Genomic DNA, 25,872 nt, shown 5'->3' with positions numbered 1-25,872 from the left:
GAGGCTTTTGAGGTTTTGTGTTAAAATTCATCAGGTCCAAGGTTATGTAGATTTCCTTCTATGTTTTCATCTACAGTTTTTATAATTTTGCATTTTAAATTTGTCTTTGGACAATCGCGAGTGAATATTGGTGTAAGTTGTAAAGTTTGTGTCTACAGTCTCTGGACTGCGTATGGTTTCCGATTAATTATTCTGTAACTATTTTTGGAGAAGTCATGGGATATTTGGCTCCATTTCAGTTTGAATTTCCAGACTTAGTGGTTTCTGCAGGCTTGCCAGCTGGGAGCCTGGGCTCCACTGAACTGAGAGGTTGGGGCCTGCACTTCCCAACTGGCTAGCAGACAACGCCAAGCCTGCCTCTCTGACCACTGGGGTGCATATGTGTTCCCTCCCTCCTGTCACAGCTCATTGCCTTTTTAAAAATATATATTTATTTATTTTTTAGGCTGCACCATGTCTTAGTTGCAGCATGCGAACTCTTTAGTTGCGGCATGCAAACTCTTTAGTTGCGGCATGCAAACTCTTTAGTTGCGGCATACATGTGGGATCTAGTTCCCCAACCATGGATGGAACCCTGGCCCCCTGCATTGGGAGCGCGAAGTCTTACCCACTGGAGCACCAGGGAAGTCCCAGCCCATTGCCTTTTGACAATGTTGAAGGTGACCTGAAGGTCTAGAAATGCCCTCATCCTCTGTGTCTGGGAAACGGCTTCCCGCAAAGACCCTTCCTCACAGATACTCTGCTGAGACTCAGGATCCCCCCTTTCCTGACCGGGCCACACAGACCCAGTCCCTCCCCAGGCTCATTAGCCAGGATGACCCGCTCCTTCCCAGGATCAGTCAGAACAAGAGCTATTGACCCGCACGTTCCCCTCCTCCCCAGCCCAAACTGCAGCCACTGCCGTCCGCCTGGGCAGAAGCCCGCTCAGGGCACCTCCCGAGTGGGGTCCTCGGATCCATGTGCCGTCAGGCCTCCTTTATGCTAACCCCACAGCCAGGCCTTTATACTTGTGTCTACAGCTCTCCATGGAGAAACCTCCTTTGCCCCAACTCTCCCGATGTTTGCAGACCTTGTCTCTTTTCCTACAGCTTTTCAGTCTCAGAGTTACCTGTCACCACTCACCATCCCTGCAGAGCCCAGAGATTTCTCCTGCAAGGAAAGGTTCTGGAGAAATCAGAGGGATAAATGAAGATGCCCAAAAGGGGGAAGAGAGTGAGTGGTTTCTGGGTAGAATTTTAAAGTCCTCCACGTAACAGATCATTTGGGAGCATCCTGTGTCTTCCTGCTCATTCTAAAAACATGTTTCTGAATTTTAATGGGGGAAATTCTTTATCTCATACATATCCCAAGTGAAAGGCCCATTTAACAAAAAGTGTTTACAAAGAACAAGGACACACTACCCTTTGTTCAGACACTGGCTGAGAGCTTCCCTCCAGGAGCCTCAGAGGGCCGAGCAGCCACGACCCTCCCCCCACACGTGGGCCTCCTCAAGTGCATCCCGCACACGGGCCCAACCCCATCGCAGAATCCTGGATTGGCCAATGGCAGACAGCTGGCTAGAGATGTGGACAAGTGAAAACTGCCCAAAAGCCTGGGACCACCCTGGGGTGTGGCTTCAGGAGCATGATCCAGCCCAACAGAGCATCCTTCTAGCAACACACCACATCAGGAGCTCTTCTGGTCTGGGAGGTGGCAGGAAACTGTGAGTTGAAAGGAGAGCTGGGGGTGGGGGCGGGGGTGGGGACGGGGGAAGCTTTCTGCTGAAAATAGTTTCTGTTTCCACCCCTGCCACCAGCTTGGTGTTTGGTCTCCAACAAGCCCCTTCCCTCCTTGGCCTGGGTTTTCTTTTTCTTTTTTAAATTTATTTTTATTTATTTGTTTATCGGCTGCATTAGATCTTCCTTGCTGTGCATGGGCTTTCACTAGTTGTGGCGAGCAGGGGCTACTCATTGCAGTGCATGGGCTTCTCACTGCAGTGGCTTCTCTTGTTACGGCGCATGGGCTCTAGGTGCGTGGGCTCAGTGGTTGTGGCTCGAGGGCTCTAGAGCGCAGGCTCAGCAGTTGCAGCACATAGGCTCTGCAGCATGTGGGATCTTCCCGGACCAGGGATTGAACCCATGTCCCCTGCATTGACAGGCAGATTCTTAACCACTGTGCCACCAGGAAAGTCCTTTGGCCTAGGTTTTCTCACCTGTGGAGAAATGAGTTGGACGCCGGCTTACCGAGTTTCCTCTGAGTTTGTGGTGTCTCTGTGATATCTCAGCCCCACAGGCACCTCCCTCTCATTCAGACACCTAGTGGTTTCATTCGTTTTCATCATTTCCTGGGGGGAAAGTGGGAAGGAGGGTGGTTTGTTGCAGAGATGGATCTCATAGCACCTAGGAAGGCAGGACACTCATTTCCCCTTTAGCTGCGCTGATAACCCTCCACTTTCATCAGCAGGTGAGTGACTGTGGCTTCTTCCTAATCATGGTGCAAAATGTAGAATTTCTGCCAAAGAAATTTGATTTTAATGAGAGACTAGATCATAGGAGAGAGTAATTATCTAGATGGTATTAGGCACGTGCCAGGTTAATTTTAAATCACCTTTTAGGTCAATCTATCTTAATTATTCCATTAACTGTTTTTGACTAGCAGTTTCAATAATTGTATTAGCACAATGCCTGGTAGTATAATTGAGTTTTGGATCTTGTTCACTGTGACCTCAGAGTCAGTGCCTGGGCTGTCTCCCTGGGCTGGTGTTACTGTGAAAGTGTGTGTGTGAGTATGAGTGTATGCACATGCACACGCACACTGGGGGAGGGATGCTTTCTCCTTATTTTATTTCTACTGTAGAACCTTGTGTGTTTATTTTATACACAATAGTTTGTATCTGCTAATAAAACTTCTAATTTATCCCTCCCCTCCTTTCCCCTTTGGTAACCGTAAGTTTGTTCTCAATGTCTATGAGTCCGTCTCTTTTTATGTAAATAAATTCATTGTGTCATATTTTAGATTCCACATATAAGTGATAGCATATGGTATTTGTCTTTCTCTGACTTACTTCACTTACTATGATAATCTCTAAGTCCAACCATGTTGCTGCAAATGGCATTATTTTTTTTTTCTGGCTGAGTAATATTCCTTAGTAGATATGTACCACATCTTCTTTATACATTCATCTGTCAATGGACATTTAGATTGCTTCCATGTCTTGGCTATTGTAACTAGTGCTGCTATGAATATTGGGGTACATGTATCTTTTTGAATTACAGTTTTCTCTGGATATATGCTCAGGAGTGGGATTACTGGATCCTATGGCAACTCTATGTTTAGTTTTTTTGAGGGACCTCCACACTGTTCCCCATAGTCACTAATTGATTTAAAGCCAGCTCACCTGATTTCAGGGGGTGCTGACTGATTTAAAGCCGGCTCACCTGACTTAAAGGGTGGGGCTGACTGATTTAAAGTAGTGGAGTAGGCTAGGGAGGGCTATGTGGCCTGGGAGACTTTGAGAAATACCCACCTCTGTAGGGCACCTCATTGCACTTGGAAAGGAGGGCCGAAATCAGGCTGCAGGTCCTCAGTGCAGCCCCTGGAGCTGGGGAGGTGGGGAGGAGGAAGGGCTGAGAGTTGGCATTAGAGCACACGGCCACTAGAGGGCGCTAGAGCACCAGCAGAGCCGCTTGCAGCTCCCCACGCTAGACCTCCAGGCTGGGAAATAGGGTTGGCGATGGGGTTGGCGGATCCCCAAGGACGTGCCCAGGGAGGATGGGTTGGTTACCTGGAGCTTCTAACTCTCCGGCCCAAATTGCCTTGCCTCACAGAGGGAAGAGAGGTCTGCCTTCAGCATCCGATGGGGGCACTTCCAGCCTGGTCGGGTGGCCCAGTGGCCAGACAGCCTCAGAGGCTGTCTGGGGTCTGACTGCCCTTGGCAGTCCTGCCTTATTCTCCAGAGGCAGGACTCTGGACCCAGACCTACCTAGCTTGACTCTTGGGCTTGCAGTTTGCAACCTGCTGGTCTGTGTGGGTGTGGACATCTGGAAAATGGGCTGGTGGTTGTGAACATGGAGCATGTAAAAGCGGTGGTATTTGGGTGGGTGGGCTCTGCCCTTTATCTCCAGAGTTCTCCCCAAACTTCCTTCTTCCCTTTCCATTGGAACCTCTTCCTCCTGTCCCCACACCCCTGCGAGAGATTTGGCGGGGTGGGGGGGGGGGGACCTGACCTAAAGCTGAGTCACTTAAGGGTGTGACTTAAGGGTGTCTGATTGATTTAAAGCCGAATCATGTGACTTAAACGGTGTGACTTTGTTTTCTGATTTTAAAAGAAATTGGACCATTTTTATGGGCCCCTAAAAGTATCGGGGGCCCTGGCACTGTTCCTGCTGCAATAAGTCAACCTGGCTTTTCACTTTGTGTGGTGCTTCTCCTCCCCAGCGCTCTTCATCCCTCGCAGGCCCCCAGCTGTGTAAGACTGGAAGCAGCTCAGGGCTCATCAGGTCCAGCCTGACAGGTAAGAAAACTGGAGCAGAGGAGAGAAGCAACTGTCTAAGGCCACACCTTGAGAGTGACAAGGACTAAGCCAACCTCTGACTGTCAGGTCCCAAAACAACACAAGAGAGAGAACTAGTTTTCATGTTAAAAAAGAAAAAAAAGATATGCAACCTCCACCCCCTCATGCATTCCCTCACTCTCTGTTGAGCACCAGCCATGCACCAAGCACCACGGCGCTGCTGGGGACGCGGCACAGAGTGACGCTGGCGGGAGGGAGGGACCCCAGGGACTCACGACCTTCTAATGACCATCCTGATCAGTGGCACAGAGGGAACGTGCACTTACTACAGACACAGAAAGCAGAGCAACGAAACCCAGCGTAGGAGGAAGGAGAGGCTTCCGTTATTTATTTGGGGACCTAAGAAAAAAGAAGAAGAAGAAATGTCTGAATTGACCCAAAAATTATTTAAGGGGAGAAAGAGGAATAGAAGTGACAGTTGGCCTTTGTGGTACTACAAAGCCACATGATCAAGTTCTGATGGTGTTAACCTAAGATTGACAAGTATCACTGGAAAAGAGGGAGCCCATGTGTGTGTGTGTGAGACTTTAATTCAGTGGGAAAGGATAGCTAATTTAAGATATGATAAAACCACAACTGACTCTCTACCTGGAAAAGTCTATATTTGGACCCTCACCTCTCATCAGTCACAAAAATCAATTCCAGGTGGATTAAGGCCTAATGAATTAAACAATAGAAACCCTAATAGAAGTGGAAACAGGAAACCATATGTACTGAACAAGGGTATCAGAGGCTCAACCATGACAGGAAATGCAAAGACTGTAGTAAAAATGAAGCACACATTTGACTACGTTAATTTTTGTATGTGTGTCAAAAGATACCATAAACAAAACTAAAAGAACATTTGCAATGCAGGTGACAGATAAAATGCCTGTGATAGGTCAAGAGCATCTCTAAATTGATTTTATTTTTAAGACAAAAAACCTTACCAGCAATTGACAGTGCAGCAGAATTTCTGTGGGCGCTTTGTAAGATGTTTAGCAGCATCCCTGGCGTCTACCCCCTAGATGCCAGCAGCACCCCTCCCCCACTCACGAGTTGTGATGACCAAAAATGTCTGCAGGCATTGCCACATGTCCCTGGGGAAGGAGAGAAAAATTGCTCCATTGAGAAGCTCTGCAGTAGAGCAAATCCACTAATAAACATGTGGCAGGACGCCTCAATAATCAGGGACAGGCACAGAGAAGAATGAGATGTCATTTTAATGATAGTGCCTACACCTGGCACGAATGCAAGGAAAAGAATGCATGGAGGATGCAAATAGGAATTGAGAGCCTCCAAAGGAGATCAGTCTGTTGATGCAGAAGGGAGACACAAGAAGTTGTCTGGCGTAGAACTCAGAGGCTGTGTGACGGTGTCATGCAGGTGTTGAGGGCAGGCCTGCACAGCCAGCCAGGACTTCCGGGGACTTTGGGGACCAACTGCCAATTGCATTTTGTACGCAGTTGCCTAATCAGACTATCAGCCTGAAAATTTCAAAACTATGATTCCTGAGTCAGAGGGGTCTGTTTTCCTGTGTTTGGCCAAAGGATGGGGATGGATTCCACACCCCTCTGGCTGTTCTGCCTCCATGAAAACACAGAAACTACACTCAGAGGGAAAAACCCTGAATTTTTAAGATAAAGACCACAGATGAGGCCCTGCTCCCAGGTCCAGAGAGATGGGCAGGGGACTTCCCAAGCTGTCTCTGAAGGACCCTGAGGTCACACACAGCCCCCAGTAGCACCTGAAACTTTGAAGCTGTCATCCTTCTGGAGTGTAATTTGGTTTTTCTTTCATTTCCTCATGCTCACTCCTACCGTCACCTTTCATCCTCATGCAGTCAGCACCTCCAGTCCAGTGACAAATAAAAGGGACTTTTTTAGTCTACAAATAATAGATGCTGGAGAGGGTGTGGAGAAAATGGAACCCTCTTACATGGTTAGTGGGAATGTAAATTGGTGCAGCCACTATGGAGAACAGTATGGAGGTTCCTCAAAAAACTAAAAATAGAGTTGCCATAGGATCCAGCAACCCTACTCCTGGGCATATATCCAGAGAAAACTGTAATTCAAAAAGATACATGCACCCCTATGTTCATAGCAGCACTATTCACAATAGCCAAGACATGGAAACAACCTAAATGTCAATGACAGAGGAATGGGTAAAGAAGATGTGGTACGTATATGCAATGAAATATTACCCAGCCATAAAAAAGAATGAAATAATGCCATTTGCAGCAATATGGATGGACCTAGAGATTATCATATTAAGTGAAGTAAGTCAGAAAAAGACAAATACCATATGATATCACTTATATGTGTGATCTGAAATACAACACAAATGAACATATCTACAAAACAGAAACAGAGTCACAGACATAGAGAACAGACTTGTGGTTGCCAAGGGGGAGAAGGTGTGGGGGAGGAAAGGATTGGGAGTTTGGGATTAGCAGATGCAAACTATTATATATAGGATGGATTAACAGCAAGGTCCTACTGTATAGCACAGGGAACTATATTCAATATCCTGAGATAAACCATAATGGAAAAGAATATGAAAAAGAATGTATATGTATGTGTGTAACTGAGTCACTTTGCTGTACAGCAAAAATTAAACACAATATTGTAAATCAACTATACTTCAATAAAATTTTTAGGAAAGGGGACTTTTTCATTCCTCATGTCTTCAAAAGAATATTAAGGTGAAAATGTTCTTCCAGTAGGACTTGAACCCCAGGAAAGGCTCAGGTTCCAAGCACTGGGTCAGCCACCAAAGTCAAACCCAGCAGTGGGTCGAGGCCCCTCACACCAGTCAGGTTGCTGTTCCCTGGATCAGCCACCTGGCTCAGGGCCAGATCCCCAAGCTCACGGTCCAGGTTCCAGCTCAGCCCCTTTCAGCCAAGTCACCTCATCTAAGCCACTCACTCTCTCTCAGCCTCAAGTTCCCACTCTGTGAAATGGGATAATAACTCTGCCCACTGGTCTGTTTGAGGGGCAGTGTGGCACAAAGGTTAGGCACCCAGGCCACATACTATACAACCCAGCATCCCACCCCCAAGTAAAGACCTAAGAGACGTGGTGAGTGCATCCACTGAAAGACATGCATATGAATGTCCACAGTGACTCTATTCACAATAAAAAAAAACTGGAAACATCCCAACTATCCATCGGCCAGAGAATGGACAATCGAATCGTGATGTTTCCATGCAATGGAGTGCTGACTGGCAACGAACCAGAATGCACGAACGACTTTGGCTCATGACATAAATGAAGCTCAAAGATGCTGCACTGGAGAAAGAAGGCAGATATAGAAATACCATCAAGAATAGACAGTGCTGGGACTTCCCTGGCGGTCCAGTGTTTAAGACTGAGCTTCCACTGCAGTGGGGCATGAGTTTTGATCCCTTATCAGGGAACTAAGATCCTACATGTCGCATGGCATGGCGCGGCCAAAAAAAAAAAAAAAAATCAGAGTAGTGGTGGCCCTTTCACTGGAAGTTGACTGGACAGAGGCACAAGGGAACTTTCTGGGGTGTTGGAAATGGTCTAAATCTTGATCTTTGTGGAGGCTACATGGATATATACACACAAAAATTAGTGGAGCTGTACACTTAAAATCTGTACACTTGACTGTACAGATTGTTACACCTCAAAAAAAAAAGAGTAAAAGTAAAAACATACAACAGCAACAAAAACTACCAATGATGGTGCCAGGCTAGCGTTAAACATTGGGACGTAAATGACTGTCTCAGTTTCCTCCTGTCCAAAGTGAGGGCGATGACAAAAACAGTACCAGCGACACAGCAATGTCATGAGGACCCTATGAGACAGTTTAAAGACCAGTGTCTGCGTGCGGTGTGTGCTTTCTGAGACAGATGGAGTTCTTGATGTTGGTTGGGGGGACACGTAAAATGCTTGGCACAGGGCCCAGCACACCTAGGAGCTCAACCAGTGCTCGCAAGTGTTATCTAAGGCATCAGCCCAAGAAGGCTCCCTGACCTAGTGACAGATGAGCCTAACCAGGTCTCCCCTTACCAATCTAACCAAACCTCTAGGGCCAGCTGAGCAGCCCATGGCGTCTCCCTCTCTTGGCAACGATCCACTGTATTTTCAGTTCCTTCCCATCAACCATCTTTGTCTCTCAAGACTCCAGGCAGATATCACCTTACCCTGCCTGCCCCGGGGGCCTCTCACTGGGGATTTCCAGCTTGGCTGGCTCCCAGCTTCTGGACAGACATAAACACAGCCCCCGGCTGCTTGTCCAGGGCACAGCTCAGGTGTCTCTGAAGAGTCAGCACTCTGTCCCCCTGGCTTCCAGAGCAGGGCTGGCTGTGGGGGCTGCCCCTCCCTCCCCTCTCCACAGGCTCGTGGCTGGGCTTCACACTTCCTTCTGTGCTCTCTGCGTCCACCACTAGAAGGTCAGCTCCATAAGGCACACACTTTGCCGGTCTCGGTCACTGCTGTTTCTCTAGCACCTAGAGCAATACCTGTCACACAGTAGATGCCCAGTACATATAAATTGTCCAAATGAGTGAGCTGAGCAAATCAGCATGGCGCTGGAAAGGCCTCTAGGCATCCTGACCAACCCCCTCCGTGGACCCCCAGCCAGCCCTGACCAGGTCTCTCTCCCCACAGCATCCCTTTACTCTCTTGCTCGAGAACCTAACATGGCTTGAGAACCTATCGTTTAGCACAGGGAACTCAATGATCTGTGGTGATCTATATGGGAAGGAAATCTAAAAAAGAGTGGATATACGTATATGTATAACATTCATTTTGCTGTACAGTAGAAACTAACACAACATTGTAAAGCAACTATACTCCAATAAAAATTAAAAAAAAAAAAAAAAGAGAAACCAACATGGCTTCCAACTATCAACTCCATCAAGTCACAACCCCTCTGTCCTGGTTTCAAGACTCCCTCAAGCCGCCCCCTCCTCACCCGATCAAAGCTACTTCCCACTACTCTTCACCACATCTCTGCAGCTTACTAGGTCCAGTGACCTCCAGGAGCAACAGAGCTGGACTAATCTTTAGCAACCAAATCAGAACTAACAGCTGAGGGATAGTGGTTAAGAATCCGCCTGCCAATACAGGGGACATGGGTTTGATCCCTGGTCCAGGAACTAAGCCCATACACCACAACTACTGAGCCCGCGCACCTAGAGCCCGTGCTCCGCCACAAGAGAAGCCACTGCAATGAGAAGCCCATGCACCACAATGAAGAGCAGCCCCTGCTCTCCACCATTAGAGAAAAGCCTGAGCGCAGACCCAACGCAGCCAAGAAAAAAAAAAGAATGAAAAGAAAAAACCAAAACTAACAGCTGGCTCGTACCTACCTGGCAGGGTCCCCAGGAGGCATGCAGATAACAGTGTAAAGTGCTCGGCTGGCCCCCTGAACATGGGCACTGCCATCCTCTGATGCTGGAGGCTCTTGCTCTGGGTCAGTGACAGCTATGGGGTCTACGGGACATAGGTTCAAATCCCAGCTCCATCGTTTTACTGATGGGTGACAATGGACAAGATAATTCACCTCACAGGCCAGTTTTCACATCTGAAAGGTGGGGATAATAAAAGAGCCTGCTTCCCAGACCTACGGAGGAATTTAATTAGACAGTGTGTACAATGCGCCCAGCATGATAACCTGCTCAGGAGTAAAAACTCAACAAACAGCCTTTGTTATGATTAATCAGTATCCTCTTTGGGGAGCCTGCCTGGAAACAGGGACTAGCTGGTTCCTCTGCGTGATGACTGGTTTAGCACTGCCATTGCCCTCCATCTCTCGCGGGTCGCTGTCTGTTCAGAGTCCCCTCAAATCCGTCACCTCATTGCTTGCCCTGGTTGTCCCGGCTGGGATCGCTTTTCTTGGTCATCACGCTCGGCTGTGTGGTCGTCACCAGCTGTGGGGGCAGGGCCAGCACAAGGGCACCATCTGGGGGGAGGCCAGGGACAGTGCAGGTAAAACTCAGGCCAGGCTGGACGTGGCTCCTTCCCAAAGGAGAGGTCATCTCTGTTCGCACAAAGAGGCACGCGGTCCAGCCCAGCCCCTGAGTTTAGGGAGGAGGCGGCTCTTTGTCCTCAGATGGTTAGTTTGGGGCATCTTCCTCCTGTTTGTTGTTTGCCGTGTCCCCTTCCGTGTTCAGGTGGTGGCATCACTGTCCACACTCACAGTGTGCGGAATCCTCACTTCTGGTCTCCGTCCTCCGCGCTCCACCTCACCTGTCTCACCTCACCTGCATCCATCTAACTTACTGTTTCTAATATGCCGTGATCTAGCACAGCATTTCTCAAACCATTCGGACCGCAACCCACAGTAAAAATTACATTTTATGTCATGACCCACACAGCCATGTATACCTAAAGAGCCAAAACAACGTATTCATTAAATCACAGCTACCTTTACTATTTGTGATGTACTCTGATATATTCCATTTCATTTAAAAAAAATACTTATCTTGACCCACTAAGTTGATTTCACCTCCACAGAGAGTCTTGGCCAACACCTTGAACATCACTGTTGGGACACCTGCCAAAGGTGAGATCCCACACGCGTTTCCAGCAGCCACAGCATCACCCAGGAGTTTATGAGAGAGGCAGAGCCTCAGGCACCACCCAGACCTGCTGAATCAGAATCTGCATTTCCACAAAGCTCCCAGGGGATTCATGTGCATGTGAAAATTTGAGATGCCCTGGTGTAGCATGCCAGGAAGCCACACTTGTCAGAACTGCATTTATTAAAACAAGTATCTGTGGACTCCCTTATAAATAAAGGATGTGAACTTGAGCAAGGGCACAGAAAAATCTGCTGGAGTGCCCCAAGGGCCCTTTCCCCTGTTGTACACCACCAGGGGGTTGCCAAGAGGTGACTTTCCCCTGCCTGTGACATCTGAAAATCAGAGGTGGTGTTGTATGTCTTTTCGTGTGGCTTAGTCACAGCTAGGAGCTTTGAAAGCCAATTTCAAAACACAAAGATGTCTCATTCCCTCCGCATCTGACAGTGGGAATTTCACAGCTTTTTTCCAGGAATGAGCTCCTGGAGAATGAAAAGATTCAGGACCAAGAACTAAGAGTCCTGGGTCTGAGGCCCTGTCTGATCATTAGCAGAGTCTTGGTTTCTCTGCCATTGAATGAGGACATGCTGGTGACCATCTCTGAACGGCTTCCTCTCAAAGTCCTCTGAGCAGTCCCCGGAGGTTGCATCACCTCCTCCGAGACTCACTCCTCTGTGACCTCAGGCTGGGTCCCGCAAGTGGTCCTAAGGGTCTGCCCTGCCTTCATAGCTTCCGACTCTCCCCGGCCTGGCCTTGGACAGACCCCCGAGGACGCAGACCGGGGGAGGGGGCCGCGAATCCCCCTTCATTCTCCACTTCCTCAGAATGAAACATAGTTGTAAATCGCCTGTTGTGCACGGGAGTCCCTCTGCCGGAGCCTTGGTGGATCCCACCCCTCCATCCCAGCCCACCTCCTGTCACTAGACATTACAGTCACCCTCAGAGTGGACTTTCCACTGCTCTACTGCCCATCTTTGTTTGTCGGGCAAATAAACGTGGAAAAGTGGGCTCAACAGGGAAGCAGCTTGTGTGCTGCACTTGGTGCTGACTCAGAAAGATAAGCAAGATTTGTTTTGTTTTGTTTGTTCACTTTGTGTAGAGGCAAATCAGCCCGGATGATGAGAATGGAAGCTGGAGGTAGAGGTGGGAATGGGGTGGGCGACTGGGAATAAATGTCAGAGCGATGCCCAGCAATGGAAACCCGGTAGGAAACAGGGCTGACATCATCCCAACCAGCTAAAAGGTCAGACTTTTGTTTTGGGTCTCAGCAGTTTGCTTATTTGGGATGCTATTGACAGGAAAATCAGCCCTTTAGTGTACCTTATCTTTCAAGACTGTTAGATATTTACCAAGGGCTAGAACTATGTTGTCTGAACATTTTCAGCAGTAAATATGAGTCATGGAACCTAAGGTGAGAAATATAGGAGATGTGTTGTATAGAAAGTCCTGCCCACCACCTTTGGCTCTTACTTCTACTCTCTGAAGGCGGCTGGGTGCCAAATGCCAGCACCTCACGCTGCACTGGACTCAGCCGGTGTTCAGGGCAACTTGGAAAGCTGGGAGGCAACACCCCTGTAAGCAGCTCTCATCCCATGGTGGGTGGGAAGTGAGTGGATAAAGACCCAGCTTCCTTGCCCCTCCCCCACAGGTCCCCATTGGTTATGAGCTCCAGTTGCCCACAGGGCTGCCTGGCCCAAGAGAAAGTTCTTGGATTTCCTTCTCTCTTCTGTGGGGAAGTATTTCAGGGTCTGCTTCTGGAGAAATGTAACCTAAGGCAATGGGACTAGTACCTCAGGAACTCAAAATAGGTCATAATGACCCTGTACCCTGAGTTGAGTAAACATGGAAGAGGCTGGTTCAAGAGGGGAGGAAATTCCCATCACCAGAAAAATGCGGGAAGACCTGGTGACCATCTCAGGGGGGCCCCACTGAAGGGGGTTTCAGAAATTAAAAGGCTTGCATTGGGGATTTTCCCTGGCGGTCCCACTTGGTGCTTCCACTGAAGGGGGCCCCTGGTCAAGGTGCTAAGATCCTGCGTCCCACGTGGTGTGGCCAAAAACAAAACAAAACACCCCCTACGTTAAAAGGCTTGCCTGATTGTATTCTCCAAGGTGATGATTAAACTTTCTAAATCCCCACTTCTCCTCCTGTACCCTCTCAGCCAGCAACCTTGAGCTAGGCACCCAGCAGAAGGGAGGGACTGAAAGTTCCATGACCTTGGGCAGAATACAACCTCCTGGGCCTCAGTTTCCTTATTTGAAATAGGAGGGCATTACCTGAGGGGACATCCGGGGCCTCTGCCAGTGTTGACTTTCCAGGACTCGGTGAGCTGGTTGGGGTGGTCTTTGAATAAGGGGGGAGACATGGGGGACGATCCAGAGGGCCCTGTGCGACCTGCAGGGAGCCCCTTCCTCTGAGGCTCCGTGTCCTTAGCTGCCACGAGGGGACTGGATTCGATGACCTATGAGGTCCTCCTCAGCAGCAATGCTCAGGGTCTTCAGGTCTGACCCGACGTCCTGCTTTTCCTCATCCCCACAGCCTGGGCCAGGAATGGAGCCCAAATCCTACCCTCTAGGTACCCGTGGCCAAATATCTCCTTAGAGCAGCCCTGAGCCGCGAGCTACCCGTCATTGTTGGCATCTGGACACAATAAAGCTACAGACGTTCCTCACAGAGCTCCCTGCCCCCTCCCCAAATCACACTGCCGCTTCCCTCCTCTGCTGCTGTGAGGTACCAGGGCAGCCTCCACGCTCTGGGCGTCTCTAGTGTCTGTGAGTCCCCTCTTCCCTCTCACCCTGAACAGACAAGCTCTGTTCCCCATTAAAAGAATGCCAGTCATTTGGGGGCAACAAGGTCATCCCAAGGCCTGTGAAGGCATACACCACATTCTTTGTTTTTCTTTTTTTTTCTTTTTTTTTTTAATCTTTATTGGAGTACAACTGCTTTACGGTATTGTGTCAGTTTCTGCTGTACAACAAAGTGAAAGAGTCACGTGTATACATACATCCCCATATCCCCTCCCTCTTGAGCCTCCCTCCCAGGCTCCCTATCCCGCCTCTTTAAGTCTTCACGAAGCATCAAGCTGATCTCCCTGTGCTCTGTAGCAGCTTCCCGCTGGCCACCTATTTTACATTTGGCAGTGTGTATGTGTCGATGCTGCTCTCTCACTACGCCCCAGCTTCCCCTCCCCCCGGTGTCCTCAAGTCCGTTCTCTATGTCTGCATCTCCATTCCTGCCCTGCCACTAGGTTCATCAGTACCATTTTTCTAGATTCTGTAAATATGTGTTAGCATACGGTATTTGTATTTCTCTTTCTGGCTTACTTCACTCTGTTTGGCAGACTCTAGGTCCATCCACCTCACTACAAATAGCTCAATTCCACCCCTTTTTATGGCTGAGTAATATTCCATTGTGTATATGTGCCACATCTTCTTTATCCATTCATCTGTCGATGGACATTTAGGTTGCTTCCATGTCCTGGCTATTGTAAATAATGCTGCAATGAACATTGTGGTACATATATCTTTTTGAATTATGGTTTTCTCTGGATATATGCCCAGTAGTGGGATTGCTGGGTCATATGGTAGTTCTAGTTTTAGTTTTTTAAGGAACCTCCATACCATTTTCCATAGTGGCTGTATCAATTTACATTCCCACCAACAGTGCAGGAGGGTTCCCTTTTCTCCACACCCTCTCCAGCATTGATTGTTTCTAGATTTTTTGATGGTGGCCATTCTGACTGGCATACACCACATTCTGCTCAGTCCTGTCAGCAGCTCAAAAAGCAATTTGTGGCCAGGAAATCAAAAGGGTGTGAAATTATAAAGCAGTGTTCCAGCCCCTGGACCAACCGAGCAGAAAGTGACTTGGATGCTTCATAACCCAGGTCAGACATGCCTGCCCCCAGCTGCCCCCAGACCCCTACTCAGGTTAAAGACCCTACAGGTGGTCAGCTAGCTGCCTGTCCTGTGATTTCCACAGCTTAGGAAGTGCATGTGAAAATCTCTTAGAATATGATCCGCAGAACCAAGGTTGGACCTTAGCGTGGAGACCTGTGTGATTTTGAGCTTGTCATTTAGCTTTTCCACCTCTCAGCCACATGAATGCATTAATCGGCAGCCTGCTCCATGGTTATGAGCTTCCTTGGGCAGGAGCATTACTTAGGAAAATGACATGAAAGGATAGAGCCAACATGTTTCCTGTGATTATCTTTGAGTGGATTTGATTGTCCTATGTATTCTTATGCTTCTCTGTCATTTCCGATTTTTGACAATAAGCACATGCTACTTTTGTAACAACAAAAACTAAACATAGTTATTTGAAAGAGGGTTTTACGTACATACAACTGTTCACGGATTAGCCCCGTCTGGCTTCCTCACTGGCAACATCCTCAACTCTTTGTCCTTAGGCTGGAAAGGACCTAATAGTTCATCCAATCCCAATCCTCATCTTACAACCAGGAGACTGCCTGCCCTCAAGCTTGGCCTTAGCTGTATTCCCTGCAGGAGGATTCACAATGACCTTCTCTGACTTCGTTACCAATTAAAGTTAAAGAAAACCCAGCAAAGGGACTTCCCTGGCGGTCCGGTGGTTAGGATTCTGTACTTTCACTGCCATGACTCCAGGTTCAATCCCTGGTCAAACTAAGATCCCACAAGCTATGTGATGTGGCCAAAAAAACAAAAGTAAAAAACAAAACAAAAAACCCAGCAAAGAAATAGCAAATGGAGGGAAGGCAGTTCTTGGATAAGAAGTTTATGCGTCACCTTTGCATCCTGTAAAAACATCCGTCTTTCTCCTCCCCTCTCTCTCTCTGAGTCTTCCCAGCAGCTTGCTGATGTTCCTCCTCACCCAGCAGATTCACTTGAGCTTCACATCTGGCGTGGGCCTGGGTGCCTAGGGGTGGTGTGGCTGCCTTGGGGCTCACAGGAGAACCAGCCGACGCTCCCTCGTAGAGAGAGGGGCAGAAGGGGCAAATATGAGCATCTTGGTGAAGGCTCAGTCATCCTTAAATGTATTGAGGATTTTTTTCAAAGGGGAAGAATATCTATCACTGTGTCTACCTTACAGGTAGGAACCACATAAGTCTTGAGCGTGGTACCATCAACATCTTATATACAGTGGACACTCAATAAATTTTATCTTTCCAATTCAAGCTTTTCACTCATCTGCCTAATCCTACCAGAAGGCTCTCCTGCCAGTACTTGACTTGTAAGCTGGAAATCTGAGAGCTTAGGAACCTTGGTGAGAGGACACAGGGAACCTGAGCAGCCAGGATAAAAAGACCTTCAACCAGAAACATATAAAAAAGCAAATACTATTTTCGAAAGAGAAAAAGAAAGGATAAATTTCTGAATCCCAAGGTCCCACCAAGGGAAGTCTTCATCTTTACAATGTTACAGTCCTCCTGGGCCCTAGAGGTCCTCTGGCTCAGCCATCAGAATGAGGGGATGAAAAAGTGACAGAATTTTGTAGAAACGGGGGCTCCTTGGGGCTTATGCCCCGCCACAGGCTGCCACATCGTGAAAAGCAAAAGTGAAACCAATCCCAGCAAGAGTCATTTTCGCACTCCGGGATCTCCAAGAGCATTACGTTCATTCATCTCCTGGTGTCTGAGAAGGGCAAAGTGCAGTGAAAGACTGTGATCTGTAGCCAGCAAAGCAAACTCAAGAAGCCGTGGCCACCGCAGAAGAGGATTCGACACCTTTGGCGATACTTCTCACTGCATTTCTTGGCTACCCCCACGCCCCTGCCCTAGTTGGTGCTGTACCCAGGATACCCTGCCTCAGAGGTTGCCACCTGGCCGAAGGGGCTTGCCAAGCTGGAGAAGGGGCTCGAGGCCTCGACTTGCCTGGGACTTGTGGGGAGCTCCTTGTCTATTCCTCCGCCCTCTTCCAAGTGTGAGTCATGGGGAATTCCAGGGTGTGACCGACTGGGAAACGCCAGCCAGGGAGCTGCAGAGAGATAGAGCTCTGGGTTTCAGCACAGAGGCAAGGGAAAGTTCTGATTAAAAAAAAAAAAAGGATGTGGATATGGATATTGGAGAGAGGGTAGTGGAGAAAGGCCTTGGAGGTGGGAAGGGGGCCCAGTTCTGGGGGTTCCTGAGGCTCCTAGGGAACTATGTCAGATGGAGAGGGACTGCTAAGGAGAGGAGTCCCTGCGTGGTTGCATCTCCAGCTGTGAGGGTCTGGCTTGTGCAGGAACTACACCAGCTTGATGTAGAGGTGAGCAGGAGGGGGGAGGAGCCGTATATGACACAGAGGGGTTTCCAAGGGAGAGAGTGAGAGGCTGGAGGCGAGTGAGGTGGAGAAGAGTGAGAAGCGGTGAGGGATGGATGGTGAGGTTTGGGAATGTGTTGGAAAGTGAGAGTCCAGCCAGGGAGAAGGTCTGATAAGAATGGGTATGGAAACTGAAGTGGGTGGAGAAGGGGTGGTGGGCGGGTGGCTCCGTGTGCGCGCTGCGGGGGTCAGCCGCCAGGCTCTTACCTGCATTACAGGTGGAGGCCAGGGAGCCACCCGGCTGTCCGGCGTGAGTGCACTGGTGGCCGCAGCTGCTGGGGCCTAGGCCGGCACTCTCAGGCCCTCCTTCCCCAAACCCCTAACTTGGCCTCCAAAACTGGAAGGTCTCATGGGATGGAATCTTAAATAGCACTGGATACCGTGCGCTTGGGGTTCCCGGGCGAGCAGGTGCACAGGGTTCTCTGGTCATTGCTGTCCTTCCAGGAAATGAAAACAAATGAGTGGGATCTGGCTTCTACTCCCACCCTGGTCAGAGGCTGACCCCTGCGGGAGGGGAATCCCGGGGCGCTGCATGCGTGCCCACTGGGAGGCATCGGTCCTGCTCGCATCCTTTCACGGACGGACAGCCCCTCGGGCAGCCTGGCACTGGATCCCAGGGGGTTAGCGGTGGGATTCTGCAGGATCTGGAGAGCCAAGGGAACCCCTGATCCTGGGCTCACAACAGCGACAGGCCAACTTCGTGTCACCAACTTCATGTTCATCTCCACAGATAGATAGGAGGGGGCCTCCCATGCTGTCCACCTGCACCAGGTGCCTCTCCCCTTGGGGTGAGTGACCTTCCCAGCTCTGACCTGGCCACGGCCTGCCCTTCAGCCAGGTGGAGGCCCCACTGCCCCATGCCCAAATGCCACCCTCAGAGAGGCTATGATGCTCTTCTGACCTAGACCCAAGTACTCAGTGGATCCCAGCTGCCACCTTTTACCAGGCCTCTGGCCGCTCCAGGTGTGGTGCCCACCTTCCCATCAACGGTGTGTACCTGCCTCAGCTCCCTCCGCCTTGAGGGGAAACCAGAAAAGGTTGTAAGCACTAAAGCAAACCCATACACGCAGAAGAAAGGGAGGCAAGAAGCCTTAATAACCTGCCCCAAATCTGAAGGTACAGATGCTGTTGCCTTAGCATTGATAAATCATGAGCTCCTAGAAACCAGTAAGAACAAGACCAGAAACCCAATAGAAAAATGAGCAAAGGATATGCATAGACAGTCCACATTAAAGTAAATGCCAAATGGCTCCTGAGCATAGAAGATGCTCAGACCCTCCCTTTAAAAAGATGTGCAAATTAAGGTTATTCTGAGATATCATTTTTAACCTGTTAATTTGGAAAAAAATTCCAAAGTTAAATAACATAATCTGCTGGCAAGGCTGTGGGGAACAGGGAACATTGGGCATGGAAAGTGCTACAACCAGACGAAGGCTAGTGTGGCAGGATTAGCAGAGTTACAAATGTATTTACCCTTCACCCAGCAATCCCAACCCTGGCAACGTATTCAACAAATGTACCTCCACATATCCACCACGGTTATTTATTTCAACATGGCTTATAATACTGAGTGATTAGAAACAACCCTGGCATGCATTAAGAAGGGACCGAGGAAATAAACGATGCTGCTGCCATCTACCAGAATCCTGTGCATCGTCTGATGGAGCTCTCTATGCACCGTGGCAAGCTCTCCAAGAGGCAGCACAGCAGAGCAGTTACGAACCTGGACTCCGAGGACTGCCCTCCTGGCTTGGAAACCCAGCTGTGTCACTTACTTACTGGCTGTGTGGCCTTGAGCAACTTAGTTAACTTCTGTACTCCTTCTCTCTACTAACTACTGCCTCAGTTTCCTTCACAGGAAAATAGAGCTAATAATAATACCTGTCTCATTAGGTTCTTATGAAGAGTGAGTTAACACTTGTGAAACAAGTAGAATAGGGCCTGACCACCATGCTAAGCAAAAACATCAAGGTACAGAACAGGCCATTACATGCTGCCTTTTGTGTGTTTCTGTGAGTGTGTGTGTGTGTGTTTACTGGTATTTGAACAAAGAAACTCTGGAAGGATATGTAACAAGCGTACAAACGTAACTGCGATTCAGGATAGAAAATAAGGGTAAGGGTTTTCCTTTTTATACAGTTTTTACTTTTTTAACCATATGAATAAATAAATACCTACTCAAAATAGTTAAAGAAACAAATAAGAGGGAATTCCCTGGTGGCGCAGTGGTTAAGAATCCACCTGACAATGCAGGGGACACGGGTTTGATCCCTAGTTGGGGACGATCCCACATGCCGCGGAGCAACTAAGCCCGTGTGCCACAGCTGCTGAGCCTGCGCTCTACAGCCCTCAAGCCACAACTACTGAGCCCACACGCCACAACTACTGAAGCCCGCGTGCTCTAGAGCCAGTGCTCCGCAACAAGAGAAGCCACTGCACTGAGAAGCCCACGCACTGCAATGAAAAATAGCCCCCGCTCGCCACAACTAGAGAAAGCCCGCGTGCACCAACGAAGACCCAACACAGCCAAAAAAATCAATCAATCAATCATAAAAAGTTATTTAAAAAAAAAAGAAGAAAGACGTTTTAGGATCTGTTCCCTGCCAGGAAGCCAAAACCTAGGTGATGATAGGCATTGCCTGAGACGTACTTAAAAAATGAGGACATTTCCCTTTGGAAGGATGAAGGTGATGCTATATAAGATCAAACTACAAAATTATGAACCCATATAAGCAGGAACAAGTAGACTCCCTCCTTCACAAAAGAAATATGCATAGGTGTTTCATGCTCAATAAAATAACCATATTTATTTCATTTTTTAAATTATTAATTTTTTAAGTAACACTTTTCCTACAAAGAACTCAAAATGCATATACAGAACTTATAATTTATAACAACAAACTTTCTTAACACTTGTCATACTTCTCAAACGGTGGAGGGAGGGAATATGAGGTAGACAGAAAGGTACAAAGAGGACAGGGCACTGCAGGTCTGGACATGAGCAACGACGGTGGGGCAAGCAAGCTGCTGGAGGGCCCTGGACTCAGGGAAGGGGCCCAGGAGAAAGCACCCCTTTCTGTGACCTCTGGGGATGAGGTTCAATTTCACTCATAGGAGGAAATGTTCAAGGTTTCCTTAAAAGGAGCAGTGGGACTATCCACAGTGCTGGTGTTTCCTAAGCAGCAAGGCCTCCTGGTTCCTAAGCTCCTTGAGTTCTACCATGAGGCAGTTACAGACATCTCATCACTGGCTGACCAGTGAACAGACATGGCCAGTGAGCCCGCAGTTCTCCAACAAACCAGGCACAAAGCAACAATGATGGGTGAAAAGAGAGGAGGTAGAGAAGGGTCTTCTTCCCATCTGCCCTGGTGGGATTCCTGTCTTCTCAGAGAGTAGAAGGAAACTATAACCTGACATTTACGTTCCTTTTACATCAAATGGTTATTCCAGAGAAAGCGCGGCAACCTGCGAACTCCTCCAAAGAAAACTAAGACAAAATGAGCCAGGATAGCTCTGCCTTCTTGTTGAAAATCCTGTTGAAAAACAGAGAGAGCAAGAAAGGTTAAAAAAGAAGTGATAAAATCATCCAAAGTTAGAAATTCAGTATTGATATTAATTCAATCAATGCCACAAACAAGCTTCTCGGGCTGCTTCATGAAGTACTGAGTGGAAGAATATCTTGGTCTGTTCCATAATGTCCACACCATCTACGGTACCTTGGGAAGTTTTCCTCTGGACATGCTTTCCCATCTTCACCATCACCCAATCGGGGCACTCTTTTCAGGGTTGATTAACCTCTTCCTCTGGCTTCCCAGAGCACTTTCTTAGTCCTCGCAAAGAAGCAAGGGGCTCTGCTTTGGGATTGGAAGAACGGACTTAGATGAGAAAAGCTGGAAGTGATAAAGACCACAGCAGGTTTCTGGAGCCGTAGGTAAACACCACTGTTTATATGGGAGCATCAAGAGAAGAAGGCCGGGGGCCCTACAGAAAGGACTCTCCCTGGCCCTGCCCTCCTCCTGCAGTCTGTTCTCAACACAGCAGCCTCGCAGACTGTTGCGATGCGGCGCCTCTGCTCAGTGCTCTCCAATGGCGTGGCCACACTTAGAAGAGCCTTTACGCTGACCTCAAGGCCCTGCCACCCACCTCTCTGATCATATCTTTACTGCTTTCTCCATCACTCATCTTCAGCCACCCTGGCCTCCTTGCTACTCTTCAAACGTGCCAGACATGCCCCTGCCTCAGAGCCTTTGCTATTCACCTGCCTCCACGGCTCTCCCCCCATGTCCACGGCCCCTCCCCTACCTCTGTCAGGGTTTTGCTCAGAAGGTACCCTCTCAGTGAGGCCTTCCCTTAAAATTGCAAATCCCCCAATGCTTCTCATCACTTCCCTTGCTTTACTTTTCTCCAGAATATTGATCACTCTCTGATAAACTATATTCTTTGTTTGTTTATTGTTTGTCTCCATGAGATCAGGGGAGTTTTCTCTTTTGATCATTGCCATATCTCCAGCACTTAAATGGAGCCTGACACATAGTAGGTGCTCAATAAATATTAGCTGACTGACTGATTGAATGCATGATAAACCATTAGCAGCAGGCTAAGGAATTTAGACTTTGTCCTATCAATAATTGGAAATCATGAAAGAACTTCTTTCCCCCTTTTATAGTTGATAGCAGAAAAACTGAATTTCCTTCCAGCAAGGCAGATGAGAAAATATACAGAGCACTGAGTCAGATGCTTATATATTTAAATTCCAGTTTTGCTGCTTGGTTGCTGAGTAACATTGGATAGATTATCTAAACTCTCTGACCCTCAAATGCTTCTCCTGAAATACCCATTGCACTCATTCATAGAGTTATTTGGAAAACTAAATGAAACACGTAAGAGTATCTCAGAGTACCTGGAAGAAAATGTTTTAATAAATGTTCATGTCCCTCCCGTCTTTCTCACAAACTAAGAAATTCTTTATAAGTTAATGTCAGGGTCCCAGAGAAAACGGATGGCATCCTCAAGTTAGGATAACTCAGGGAGGGTCAGACAAAGACACTGTCTACAAAAGTGGGGGGAGGGGCACAAGGGTGGGCTGGGAGCAGCAGAGTTGTTGCCACTCTTAGGGCCTGTAGGGACAGGGAGGGGGCAGTTTCTAGAACCCAGGAGAGAGTCCTATGGAGAAAAATGTCAAAGACACATTTAAGATCCTAAAAGCAATAGGAAGACTATTTCTAAACACACTTGATATCTAGGAAAATGACATGCCCCAGATTTAAAAAACAAAAAAACAAAAAACAACCAGGTCCTTGAACCAAAACCCCTCAAAACTAGATGGCAAAATAGAAGATGTTATTTTGAGAACCAAGGCCTATTTGAAAACACAGAGCACGTGCTTAAGTGAAAAGAATAACACGTCAAGCTGTGTGATAACTCGAGGACAATCAATTCGGCAGATGAAAATACACCTCTGTGAACTCCTTGCCGGGGAGTTCCAAGAGCAAGAATAAAAGTTTCTTTAAATACATCAAAAGCAGGAAGACATCTGGAGAATCAATGTGACCACTTGATTAAACAAAGTACAAAAGGTGAATAAACAACTGTATATGAAAGCAATATATCATGCCAGATTTGAAATTCTGTTAAAGTTGCTTGAGGTAAGCCTTGAAGCAGCAGAATAAAGCCTTTAACATTTTAGAGCTAAACTTAGGAGGAATTTTAAAATTATTTTTAAAATATTCTGTGGTCTATTTAAAGTGTTCTAAAATGCAATTTTGCAGTACAAGATTATTTTAAAAGTCTAGGTCAAAGCTAGCTTTGTAAAATGTTACAAGAAAAGGTAGGGTAGGCATTAAAGATAGACATATAGATCAACGGAATAGAACTGAGAGTCCAGAAATAAACCCCAAAATTTACAGTTAGTTGATTTTCAACAAGGGTGCTAAGGCAATTCAGTAGGAAAAAAGTAGTCTTTTCAACAGATGGTGCTGTGACAACTGAATACCTATATGCAAAAGAATGAAGGTGAACTTTTAATTCATACCATATACAAATATTAACTCTAAATGGGTCAAAGACCTAAATTTAAGAGCTAAAACTCTAAATCTCTTGAAAGAAAACATACGTATAAATCTTCATGACTTTGGATTAGGCAATGGTTTCTTAGGTATGACCCCAAAAGCACTAGCAACAAAAGAAAAATAAATTAAAATTCATCAAAATTTAAAACTTTTGCACTTCAAAGAACACCATCAAGAAGGTGAAAGACAAAATAAAATTTAAAAGTTAAAAATAAATTTAAAAAAAGGTGAAAGACAAACTTCAGAATGGGAGAAAATATTTGCAAATAATATATCTGATAAGGAACTTACATCTAGAATATATAAAGAACTCTTACAACTCAATAATAAAAAGACAACCCAATTTAAAAATAGGCAAAGGAAAAAAAAATGGGCAAAGGATCTGAATAGACATTTCTCCAAATAGTTACACGAATGACCAATAAGCACATGAAAAGATACACAACATTAACCATCAGGGAAGTGCAAATCAAACTCACAGCAAGATTCTACTTCACACCCACTGGGCTGGCTATAATCAAAAAGACAGTTAACAACAAATTTTGACAAGAATGTGGAGAAACAAGAACCCTCGTACCCTGCGGGTGGGCCACAATGTAAAATAGTGCAGCCACTTTGGAAAATGATCTGAAAGTTCCTCAAAAGTTGACTATAAAGTTGTCATATGACCCAGCAATTCCACTCCTAAGTATGTACTCAAGAGAATCGAAAACATGCCTAAACAAGAACTTCTACACAAATGTTCATAGCATCATTACTTATAACAGTCAAAAAGTGGAAACAACCCAAACGTTCATCAACTGATGAATAAACAAAATGTGATATATACATATAATAGACTATTATTCAGCAATAAAAAGAAATGAAGTGCTGATTCATGCTACAGCATGGATGAACCTTGAAAAAAACATTGTGTTAAGTGAAAGAAGCCAAACATAAAGACCACATATTATATGAGTCCCCTTATATGAAATTCCAGAATAGGCAAATCCAGAGAGATAGAACGTTGATGGTGGGGCTGGGAGGAGAACTGGGAGGAAATGAGAAGGGACTTTGGATTTGAGGTGTCTTCTGGGGTGATGAAAATGTTCTAAAATTGATCGTGATGATGGCTGTGCAGCCATGAATATACCAAAAACCATGTATTGTACTGTTTAAATGGGTGAATTGTATGTTATGTGAATTTTATTTCTCAATAAAGTTATTATTTTTTAAAAAAGAAAAGTGTTTATTTAGCTGCAGAGGTTAAGTTTAAGACATAAGTAAATTACAACTTAAAAGGTAAGACAAAAAAAATCGTTACCAAAAAAAAAAAAAAAGGTAAGGGAAAGAAAGAAAAGAAAAAGAAGAGGAGGTTATGTGGAGAAGTGACTTCCTGATTGGGTGGAGGTACACTTAGAAAATAGGTGGTTGTGATTTGTCCTACTCTGTTCTCCTCAGAGAAGAAAAATTAAAAGGAACCAGGAGTATTCGGAGTGTTAGCTGATAAAGAAGCAGAAGAGCTGGACTAAAGGACTTGCCTAGAATTCATAAAGCACAGTCATCAGTGAAAACTATAGAAGAAACTGGAGCTTAGAAGGAAGGCAGCAAATATCATGTAACAAATGATACGTGGCAAAGAAATGTTCATCTCGAAACAGTGAAAGGGCAAAGCCCCGAAACAAATTAATTTGTTGGCTTCGATAACATGTATTGATCATTTTCTGTGGGTCAGACTCTATTCCAAGTGATTTACATAGAACATCTCACTTAATTCACAACAGCCTACTCTCTGCACCGCAGCCAGGCTTCATTCTAAATGTAAATCAGCACAAGGCACTCTCCCGCTCTCCCTCCCCACAAGCTTCCCTTATACTTAGAGTAAAACCCAAACACCTGACCACCGCCTCTAAGACGGAGGCCAATTCCTGGACCTCAGCACTCCCCACTCCAGCTATTTTGGCCTTCTTGCTATTCCTTAAGCCTGTTCCTATTGCAAGGGCTTTGCACTCCCAGTTCCCTCTGTCTAGAACACTTTCCCCCTAGGTATTCCCATGGCTCTCTCCCTCAGTTCCAATCTCTGCTCAAATATCACCTCCTTAGAGTGGCCTTCCCTCAGGGCCCCTCCAAAGTCACTCTCCATCGCTCAGTATCCCCTAGAGTCTAGTCATCTGCTGTACTGTTTGTCTCTCCTACATTAAGAGTCCTGTGAGAGCAGGCTCATCTTCCATCCTTGTCTCTGTCTGGAACTAAGTCTGGCACATAGTAGGCACTCAATAACTATTTGTTTGAATGAAATTGGTCTATCAATATTTTGATTGTGTTTGTTTCCTTCTTACTTTTAATAATGTCATTGTTGGGACCTTCCATTCTTGTTTTGTCTCAGGGAATGTTTTATTTGAGGGGATGGCTGAGTACTGCCACATTTGGACCAGAGCATAGAAGAGGGCCTGAAGTCAGCAT

General features: G+C 46.8%; 2 protein-coding genes across 2 annotated transcripts in view; both read right to left on the bottom strand.

Moving 5' to 3' along the window:
* ETV7 (ETS variant transcription factor 7) overlaps positions 1 to 18,221 on the bottom strand; it is a 38,450-nt gene extending 20,229 nt beyond the window's left edge. The window contains 4 exon segments of the mRNA XM_057698193.1: positions 10,370 to 10,465; positions 15,936 to 16,070; positions 17,570 to 17,634; positions 18,175 to 18,221. Of these exon segments, the coding sequence (XP_057554176.1) occupies positions 10,370 to 10,465; positions 15,936 to 16,070; positions 17,570 to 17,634; positions 18,175 to 18,221 (343 nt within the window).
* Positions 18,222 to 20,790: 2,569 nt separating this feature from the next.
* The window catches only part of PXT1 (peroxisomal testis enriched protein 1), a 36,292-nt gene continuing 31,210 nt past the window's right edge, over positions 20,791 to 25,872 (bottom strand). Inside the window, exon 4 of the mRNA XM_057699007.1 lies at positions 20,791 to 20,895. Within this exon, the coding sequence (XP_057554990.1) occupies positions 20,791 to 20,895 (105 nt within the window). The remainder of the gene's footprint in view (positions 20,896 to 25,872) is intronic.

Source organism: Hippopotamus amphibius, chromosome 11 (assembly GCF_030028045.1).
Source record: "Hippopotamus amphibius kiboko isolate mHipAmp2 chromosome 11, mHipAmp2.hap2, whole genome shotgun sequence".
Lineage (NCBI taxonomy): Eukaryota > Metazoa > Chordata > Mammalia > Artiodactyla > Hippopotamidae > Hippopotamus > Hippopotamus amphibius.
Note: the sequence above shows the minus strand (reverse complement) of the source record. Positions and strands in the feature narration are given on the sequence as shown.